Below are 10,658 nucleotides of genomic sequence, written 5' to 3' on the forward strand. Positions count from 1 at the left end.
GGAGCCAATGAGGGAGGATGAAGGACAGTGTACTCACCTTTGGTCTCTTCTTTGCCGTCTTGTTGTTTCCCCATGGCCGACGAGGGAGATACCTCCAAACGCGACAGGCGGCGCGGCGGCGGCGTGGTAGGAGCGAGTTGTTGGAGAGGGGAAGGATAACGACGTGAGACCCTTCTTTTCGGCTCCTCTGTTTTTTAAAAAGAGGTCTGGGGCTCTTTTTTTTATACAAAGAAAAAACCACGGTTTGGCAAATACTACAATATTAAAACCACAGTTTTTATGGACTACCAAACAGATCATTGTAAAAAATACTATGGTAATCTCAAAAACTATAGTATTATCAACATACTTAGAAAATACTTTGCTATCAAACAGGGCCTTAGTGTTTAATTGTACGACGTGAGGTTTCTAGGTGGCCCTATTTTTATTTTATTTTTTTGAAACAAGGCAAAAGATTTGATATTTTCATTGATTAAGAAGAAGAGAATTGCCCGGTTAATTAACGGGAACCCGAGCGAAAACTGTTACAACATGTCCACAGAATAGGGCACTCCCTCCAACCTGGCACCAACAAGACCACATACATTGTCGAGGAGAGGACACCGTCGAGGTTGTCTACAATGTCATCGTCATCACCACTCCCTGAGCAGGCGACTCCGACTTCGCCACTGACGACCCATCAAGACCCCTCCGAACGAGCGACACGCGAGCACCTCGTCGGCCATAGCCAAACAATCGGTCAAAACGTTGAGGACCGACAGCTCCGATTTTATTGATGCGCTTCACGGGAGAAAGTTGCAAGCCTCGCACCGAACTAGTCCATCGCATCTCTGAAGAGCGACGTCCGCTGAAACCGCCCTCATGTAGTCGTCGTTGCCGCAGGGGCCCCGCCACGCGCAGCTCTGACTTCTCTGTCACATCAAGAAACAAACAAAGGCGTGCCCATTGGCGCATCAAACCACCAACATCAGACGGATCAGCCGCAACCCAGCTCCACACGCCACCATGTTGTTGCCGCACAAGTCACAACTTCCACCACTCGCATCACCAGTTGGGCACCAGCTAACCGTGATGCTGTGCACGTCCAACCCAGGGAAAGCACAGATGGAACAAGTCTTCAAGACGACGCCCCAAGGAGGGAAGCGATGCTAAAACGATGTCGTCGCCCGACCCTGCGACAGGGCCATAGGCTTTCACCCGAAGACGAACCTCGGAGGTGGACAACGCCAAAGAGAGCTCCAAGACGACCCTTCAGAAAGGAAGAACGACGCCCACGGATGCCGCGTCATCGACGTCGGCAGAAGCCACGCAGGCTATCACCCGGAGCAACTGGCCTCCACACCCCACGCAACCCAGCCACGGCATGGATGACCTGGAACTGATCCTTAGACCCACTGTCCCGCACACATCCGACGCCGTGGGGGTGCCACCACCACGTCGGATCCATCCACCTCGCCGTCGGCAAGCGCCGACGAGCCGTACCCGGCCAAGACAACCAGATCCGGCAATCCCCTAGTTGCGGCGCCGTCACAGAGGCCGCCAAAGGCCGGCGAGTAGCAGGCCTGCGAGCGGAGGAGCTACCAAAAGGCCGGAAGGGCCGGGGGCTGCCACACCGCCCCAACTCGCCAGCAGGAGCAACGGGCCGCAACCAAAAGCCCAATGGCGCCATCACCGCGGACGCCACCCACCGGAGACGCAACCTTGGAGAACCTAGCCACCAAAGCCACCACGGCGCCCCACAGAAGAGGCCTGAGCCTCCCGCCACCCGTCGATTTACCAGCCGCAGATCAAAGGGGAAAGCCCCGCCGCTGCTGTCTGCCGCATGGACTTAGTCCAGCAACCTCATCTGGCGACGATGAGGGAAGGTAGGAAACAGGGGAGGCCCTGCGGCGGCTCGATCTAGGGCTCCGTCCGTGTCGCCCCTGGAGGCGACGCAGGGGACAGGTATGCGATATTTTATCTCTGTCATGGTGGCCCTATTGTCAAGTCCGGATTATTCAGCATCTTGATATTTCTACCTCCCATTCGGTCTCTAGGATTGGATCAAATAAAAACAAATTTAGCTAGAAGTTTTCGTGAAATTGAGTTCGAAGTGAGGTTTGGCAAGACCTAAGCGCTACATGACCTTTCCTCCCTACTCGAAAAACCTAACGGACACAACACCCTATCTCCCCTTCCTCCACCTTGTCGTCACTGAAGGACGCCATCGGGCAAAGCCCGTGTGGCTGACGATGGTGACGGGGTGCATGTTCGCGGCGGAGGGGCACTCGTGGGTGTGAGGCATAGGTGATTTGTGCGTAATTACGCGGTCTAGGGAAGGAGTGGTTGATGGTTGTAGCGGACCTTTGTAGCTCGGTGGGAGGCCTATGACGGCGTCTGAGATGGCCGGGGGTATGATCGCGGTCATGGCCCATCAGATCCGTGCAGCCAGCGGCGGTGGTGCTAAGGTATGTGTTGCGCCCTCGACGGTGATCCTTGTGATGGCATACTATGGTTGTGTGTTGAATGGCTTCCTCCACGGCTTGGATCTGACATGCGACGGCGCCCTCCATGTGGCCGACGCCAGCTGGCTGTGGTATTTCTCCTTTAGACATGGCCGTGATGGCACCCGCCGGCCACTCGAGATGTGGATTGTGGTGGCCATCAAAGGTTCTTCGTCAGGGTTATATTTTCCAGATCCGGCGATTGTTGTCCACCGTTCATGCTGGCAAGGTTGTGGACTGCAGCTGGAAGACTCCTTTGTGAATTTTGGTGGCACTCACTCTGCCTAGTTTGCCTTCAACGATGAGATGCATCTATGGACGATGGCTTGAGGCTAAGGGTATGATTGTGCAACGACGACGGTGAGATTTCCAGCATAGCACGTGTACTTTGGGATCGTGGAAAGTGGTGGTGACAACACAAGATTGACTTTGATTTGGTGGTGCTTCTCGATTACCCAGCCTCGAGCTCCAGGGAGAAAATCCTAGGTCGAACCAGAGTTAGTTATACCTGGAAATAGCGATGCTTTCTGTCATTACACTGTTGAAGGCATTGCCCAGACTTGTTCTGCATGATCAAAACCTATAATCTAACCTTTAGTAGTTGGTCCTAGTGACGGCAGTGCTTGAGCATCGTTCTCTTCCTGAAGGTGTTGTTGTTGAAGAACTCTTCTTGTTGTCCTGATGGTGTCAAGAAATGGTTGGTGCGGATAGTAGTTGATATAGTTTGTCGATCACTGTTTTGATCGGGTTTTTTTTCTCGCTTAGTCATAATTTTGTTCTTGTATGACTTTACTCTTTGCCTACATTCTTTATTTGGTGTTTATTGGTGTTGGTTGTGTGCATTATAATTATGTAAAGTCCAGAGAGGCTGAATATGTGCTTATTGTATTTGTATCCCTTGCTTTTGAGTGAAGAAAATCCAAAGTTTGTTGAAAAATCTTGGTGTTTTCATGTCATAACGATACCCCAGATGTAATTCACGAATGGTTTATTTGCATTTAAATGGACAAAATAATGTGGGTCAATTTGTCAGATAGATGTTGGGGAGGCCCGGGCCTTGCATACAAGTCATGTAATTATCTGAAATCTCCAGGTACAGACAATGATGGCGAAAAATAGTGTCGCTTCTTAGCCTTCTTTTTAACCAATTGAATTTAGGCCACGGCGGTCAACATGACAACTGGGACTTGCAACCGCTAACTCGTCCGATAAAAATCCTATTAGAGTAAGGTCGTAAGGGTTTGGGAAAAATAAATACCTATTAGAACAAGGATTTTGGAAAATAAATACTGGCGTCAAGTCTATCTGAAATTCCAGCTGGTTCCGTTGAATTTTCAGCTATAATGACATTCACTACTGGCCATTCAGTCACACCCATCGCTTTGACATTTTTCTCTTCCTTTTGAAAACCATCATTTGACGTATTTGCCCCTACTTTGTGAGCATGTCAATTATCCAGTTGTATGGTCAAGTCGATCGAGAAATCAATGAGTGCTTTCAGCATGTTTCTTTTCTTTTGCACATATCTTGTGTTCAAACGATGTTGCCCTCTATAATGCATGACCCGGCGGTCATGTCGATTGCTATGTTTCATTTGGTTTACTTTTGGATCGGAGAGAGTAATATTGTACCAGCTTAAAGTTCAAAATTAACCGGCAAGCATGACTGCCGGGTCATGCATTATAGAGGGCAACATCGTATCCAAGTCAGTAAAATACCACGCCTTGCGTGCAGCGTGGAACTTCCTCCGCCGTGGAGCATCTGTTACCCAATGAAACATGGTAAGTCAAACTCTGACCGATGCTGGGTTGGTAGAGGTTGGTGGACAGAGTCTTTGCATGATAGTATTACTATAGTTTGAAGAAATATACTTATTTTGGTTTACTTATATAAGGAAAAGGCACTATTAATTCGCACTTTGCGTAACCTTAGTCTTGCGGCTAACAGCTATGGGCCTGCCGATTCGCGTGCTGATGCCCGTTCATGGACGGATAACTAGGTTACCTACAAATAGTACTCCCTCCCGCTCTAAAAGATATTCCTATAAATTTGTCCCAAGTCAAACAACGAGATGCTAATCACGCGAGACAAAGTGGCATGGCCAGACTGTTCTCCCCCCTGGAGGTGCTGAACCAGGGATGTTGCCCTGGGAGTAGGAAATTCTCTTAGAGGGTTCACTTTTAATGAAATATAAAGTCTTAAAAAGTAGCATGGCTGTAGGCTGATGTGATTTATGTTTTAGTTTATGATGGTTTGCAAAAATATCAGGACATGCTTCGGTTGGAAGTGTGATGTAAGACTTTGTGGTTTCATTTGCAATGGAACCGGGGGCCCCAAAGCCCCTTATGCTCTAAAAAAAAGTCAAACGACGCAACTTCGATCAGAGTTAGATCACTAATATAGTGATCTAAATGATCTTGTATATTTTTAGAGAGGGAGTATAATATTAGGTTATATCATTAAGTACCCAAATAACTCAGAAATCAAACATTTCAAAGCAATATGTATTTGGTATTGTAGTTATTGGAAGTTTTTCCTACAAGTTTGATCAAACTTTGCACTATTATTTGACTTGAGATAAAAGTTATAGCATCTTTTTGAAGACGGCGAGAGTAGCTGATTTGATGATCCCGCGTTAACTCGGTGTGCACCGCACTTTCTCACGCCGGCTTGGAAGTCTCATGGCCTAAGCTCTAGCTTAGTTACATAGCCGCTTTTGACTTGTCATTCTCTGGATTATCAAGTAATTAACCTCTCAAGGCGAAAGGTTAGGTGGCCTTTTACCGGCGCAACAACAAAAGGTATTCTACGTGCCAATGATGGTAATCTGTAATCTCCCTTCACATCACGGTCTTTCCATGAAGCCTCGCCTCTAGCCGGCCTAGCAAGCTAATAGCCATGCAATGCAAGCAGCACGCATGTGCCACTAGGTGGCGAGGTACGAATTCTACTGTACTTGCGTACGTGATCCATGATATCAACATGGCGGCTCATGTCGCTTGGTTTGATTAGCCTGGTCAAGTCAACGATTGCCAACGCCCGTAGGATTCCGACGCCTAATCCCTCGGGTGTATATATAGACCACGGTACAGGCTTAGCAAACCACCCTTCCATTGAGCAGCAAGTTAACTACCGATCGAGAGTGGCATATATAGGCTATAGCACTTAGTTTGCAGAGCAAACAAGCATGGAGAAGCTCTCCATGGCGGCGACTATGTTCTGCGCCATGGTCCTTGCGGCTCTGGCGGCTGCTGCCGGCGGTGAGGCGGCGGTCGTGGAACACACCTTTGTAGTGAGTACAATGTCTATCTATCTACCTATCTATCTAATTAATTAAGTCATGTTCTTGATCACTTCTCGGTACATTTACTTTCAAAGGTCGTGACGATAATAAAATTGTTTTGCACATATGGGCTAAAATATTAGGCTTGATGTGCATCATTAAAAAACAAAAGGAGTTGTTTCTGTTTGTGTGTGGTTACCGTCACTAGCTATCAAGTCTTCTTACAACACAGTTTAAGCTACGTTATAACTTATAACCTGTCTATAGCCTCTTGATTAGTTACCTGTATTGACAAAACCAGTTACGTATTTGATTAATGATGTTCAGGTGCACGAGATGAACCAGAAGCACCTGTGCAACACGACCAAGATTTACGTGGTGAACGGGCAGCTCCCGGGCCCCACCATCGACATCACCGACGGCGACACGGTTGTCGTCCACGTCGTCAACCGTCTCCCTCACGGGCTAACCATCCACTGGCACGGTGTCCGGCAGATGAGGAGCTGCTGGTCCGATGGCGCCGGCTTTGTCACCGAATGCCCAATCCCTCCCGGCGGTGAGCACATGTACCGCTTCAACGTCACCGGTCAGGTTGGTACATTGTGGTGGCACGCCCACGTCACCTGCCTCCGCGCCACCGTCGCCGGCGCCTTCATCGTCCGCCCCAAGGGCGGGAGGTACCCGTTCCCGACGCCCGCCAAGGACGTGCCCATCATCATTGGCGAGTGGTGGGAGCTCGACCTCGTTGAGTTAGACAGGAGGATGCATGATGGTAACTTCGACGACAATCCTCTATCGGCGACCATCAACGGTAAGCTCGGCGACCTCAGCAATTGCTCTGGCAAGCCGGAGGAGAGCTTCGTCCTTGACGTGGTGCGCGGGGACACATACCTGCTGCGGATTGTGAACACGGCGCTCTTCTCGGAGTACTACTTCAAGGTCGCTGGGCATACGTTCACGGTGGTGGGTGCCGACGGATACTACCTGACGCCGTACAAGACGGACATGGTGACCGTCGCACCAGGGGAGGCAATCGACGTGCTCATGGCTGCCGACGCCCCGCCCGCGCACTACCATATGGTGGCGCTCGCGAACCAGCCGCCGGAGCCTGACCCGCAGATCCCGGGGTTCGTGTCCCGTGGCCTCATCCGCTACACGGGATCCTCCCATAACAACAACGGGCTGCCGGTGCCGACGCCCCTCATGCCCAGCCAGCACAACACCATGCCGTCCTACTACTTCCACAGCAACCTCACCGGCCTCGCCCACCCAGACCGCCATCGTGTTCCCATGCACGTCGACGAGCGCCTCTTCTTCACGCTCGGCCTCGGCTCCATCTGCCGCGGCACCAACAAGACATGCGAGCGTGGGCGGAGTCCCGAGACCATCGTGGTGGCCACCATGAACAACGTGTCCTTCCGCCACCCGACCAACGCGTCGCTCCTCGAGAGGTACTACGACGGCCGGACAAGTGGCCTCTACACGGAGGACCTCCCCGACCATCCGCCACACCCGTACAACTACACCGACCGCTCCCTCATCCCGCCGGGGCCGCTGGAGAAGGCGCTCGAGCCGACGTTCAAGGCGACCAAGCTACGGAGGTTCCGGTACAACACCTCGGTGGAGATCATCTTCCAGAGCACGGCGCTGCTACAGAGCGACTCCAACCCCATGCACCTCCATGGCTACGACTTCTTCGTCCTCGCCACAGGACTCGGCAACTACAACCCCAAGACGGACCCCAAGAAGTTCAACTACCACAATCCACAGCTGAGGAACACGGTGCATGTGCCCAGGACCGGCTGGGCCGCTGTGCGCTTCGTCACCGACAACCCCGGGATGTGGTACCTTCATTGCCACTTTGAGTTCCACATCATTATGGGCATGGCGACAGCGTTCATCGTGGAGAATGGGCCGACGCCGGAGACCAGCCTGCCCCCACCGCCGCCGGAATTCAAGAGGTGTGGGGCCAATGGCCTCACTCAGCCATAGAGCTAATTAATCTGGGTAAGGACGTGCGTGCGGAAGTTGGGCCCTGAATTTATTTATTATTAGTGCAAAATAAGAACAAATGAAGATGCACGCAAGGATTTTCATGGATCCTTCATTGTTCATTGTATCGAGGATGATTCTTACTGTAAAAGTTGATATTATTCTTTTTTATTTTACTTCCCCATTGTAATGTTTGAACTGTAAGTCGGTCCAGTAGGGTTCAGTTTTAAAGACAAGTATACAAACTGGCTGTTATCATAAACAAAATCTGATATTTAGATGTAAATTTTATGTACTGAAATGGCACTGCTGTTGAAAAACGATTCATTCTACCGTTTCTTGTTGTTCTTTTCCCTAGCTGTTTGTTCTTCTACTCATTTGTTCTGTCCCAAGAACTCTCATCTCGGGCCACCAATGGTTTATTTGAAGAGACATAACTGATGCGGTTTATTTGAAGATTGTGAGCGATTGATAGACAACAATGTTATTAACAAGAGGAGCAGAGGAATGTCTTATTTTGCCGAAAAGGTTACAGAGATTGGAACTTACCACTCTGTCCAATATCGCAACCAAAATGAAAATGGAGGTACTTATTATACTTGTAAGATCATAAGCGTTCCTACTCCCTCGTGGGGAGCCGCATTGGGTTTATATCGATGTGTGGCCGAAGCCTTGCCTTGGCGTACAAGGAGAGATACAAGAGTTTGAATAGAACAAGATATAAGGAAAGAGGTTGATATTACAACGATATATTCTAACACCCTTCCTTAATCTTAACTATCCTAAATTAAGGCTACTCTTGAACTCTTCAAATGGTTTTGCTGGTAATGCCTTTGTAAAACCATCGGCCACTTGATCCTTGGAGGGGATAAACCGTATCTTGAGTTTCTTCGCTGCAACTCTTTCTCGCATAAAGTAAAAATCAATTTCTATGTGCTTTGTCCTTGCATGAAACACTGGATTTGCAGGCAAATATGTTGCTCCCATGTTATCACACCATAAACATGAGGTACAATTTTTCTTGATCCCCAATTCCTCAAGAAGTGATTCAGCCCAAATGATTTCAGCAGTTGCATTTGCCAAAGACTTGTATTCAGCTTCTGTACTTGATTGTGACACTGTGGCTTGCTTTCTAGCACTCCAAGAAATAAGATTAGACCCAAACAACACTGCAAAACCTCCAGTTGATCTTCTGTCATCACTACATCCCGCCCAGTCAGCATCAGAGAATGCACTCACAAAAGAGGAATTAGACCGTTTGAAATGAAGTCCTGTTCCCATAGTATGCTTCCCATATCTTACAATCCTCTTGACAGCTGACCAATGTGCACAAGTAGGTGCATGTAGGTATTGACAAACCTTGTTGATAGCAAATGAGATATTTGGATGTGTGGGAGTTAGATATTGTAATGTTCCCACAGTACTCCTATACCTTGCGCTCTCCTCCTCTTGAAGTGGCTCACCTTCATATGCTGAGAGTTTTTTTGAGGAAGACAAAGGTGTAGGTACTGGCTTGCAATTCTTCATTCCCATGCGAGACAGAAGCTCAACGATGTATTTTTCCTGATTCAACACAATGCCATCTTGAGTTTTCCTGACTTCAATACCTAGGAAGAAATGCAAATTACCTAGGTCCTTCAAGGCAAACTCTAAGCTCAAATCATGTAGGAGAGCATTAGTGGCATTTTGTGAAGAACTTGCAACTACAACAAAAACTGCATGTAGAGACGTCATATTCCAAAGCTAGAGACTTGTTATTTCATCTCTAGGCAACCGTAGAGTTGACTTAGTAAAGCGTCTTTGGAGCGTCTCCCCATGGACCGTCTCAAAACATAGACACGCTGTCAAAAGCATCTCTACATGGCATGAGACGCTATATTGGGACGTCCAAAGGCGTCTCTAGATATGACACGCTATATTTGGATGTTCAAAAGCGTCTCTGATATGTAGAGTCGTTCTGTTAGGCGCGCTCGTACGTCTCTACTAACAGGGTCATTTGATTTGTCATAGGCCCTAGGCCCATTCCTATATACTCTATGTACAGACGGTGTATTCGTCTCTAAATATACAAAAGCTTTAACAACGTAAAATTTGACTTTAAATAATATTTGATTTATTCCAAAATTTTTACTTCGCCATTTCAAATCCAGTAACTTTATCATGCCATATGCTTGTGCAGAATGATCAAGAAATATTGTATATAACAACATCCACCCATATCACCAATCGCATTCATAAGCAACAAATATCATTATATGAAGGGATCCATCCATATCACCGATTGTATACACAACCATCCCATTCATACAATTTCATTAGTAGGAACAAACACCTTAGGTTCACAACTGAATCAAATAAGATCTTCATATAAAATATGCAAATAATTAAGAAGAGATCATACAAACTTGAACTCAGTTTCCCTATAAAGCTAAAATCTATATATGAAACATGATATTTGTCCATCTAAAGACTAATTCTTCTATAGTTGCTCCTGGCTCCTGAAATGCACTCCTTTTCTAAATCTTGAGCTGCCCTGAAAAAGAAAGATAATAGAGAAAATTTTAGAACATAGCTTTAGCACTACAACACGAACCCCCTTTAGCAACGCATCGATGCGTTGGTGCATGTCCATATAACCATTGCTAAGGTCTACACCAACGGATTAATATGTGTTGTAGTTGGTGGCGTTGCAAAGGTCTACACCAACATATACACATGCGTTGGTAAACCATGTGAAAAAGCATTGCATGGTAGCAACATATTGAGTGAGAGATTGACAACATATCATATGCGTTGCTAGCATCCTGCACAAAAAGATATTCAAATGGTCATCAAATGTATTATATATATTGCCTTCCAGAATGATAAGATCAATGGTGATAGTTAATAGGAGGAACAAA

General features: G+C 47.6%; 1 protein-coding gene across 2 annotated transcripts; it reads left to right on the forward strand.

Moving 5' to 3' along the window:
* The first annotated feature begins 770 nt into the window (after nt 1-770).
* On the forward strand, nt 771-8,020 carry LOC123072187 (laccase-19). Of its 2 annotated transcripts, none has more exons than XM_044495754.1 (2): nt 771-1,944; nt 6,094-8,020. In XM_044495754.1, the coding sequence occupies exon 2, from the start codon at nt 6,103-6,105 to the stop codon at nt 7,756-7,758; it is 1,656 nt and encodes a 551-aa protein (XP_044351689.1). In that variant the 5' UTR covers nt 771-1,944; nt 6,094-6,102; the 3' UTR covers nt 7,759-8,020. The 2 variants fall into 2 exon arrangements, with proteins under 2 accessions (XP_044351689.1, XP_044351688.1); XM_044495753.1 differs by lacking the exon at nt 771-1,944 and adding an exon at nt 5,671-5,775.
* The last annotated feature ends 2,638 nt before the right edge of the window (nt 8,021-10,658 follow it).

This window comes from Triticum aestivum, chromosome 3B (assembly GCF_018294505.1).
Source record: "Triticum aestivum cultivar Chinese Spring chromosome 3B, IWGSC CS RefSeq v2.1, whole genome shotgun sequence".
NCBI lineage: Eukaryota > Viridiplantae > Streptophyta > Magnoliopsida > Poales > Poaceae > Triticum > Triticum aestivum.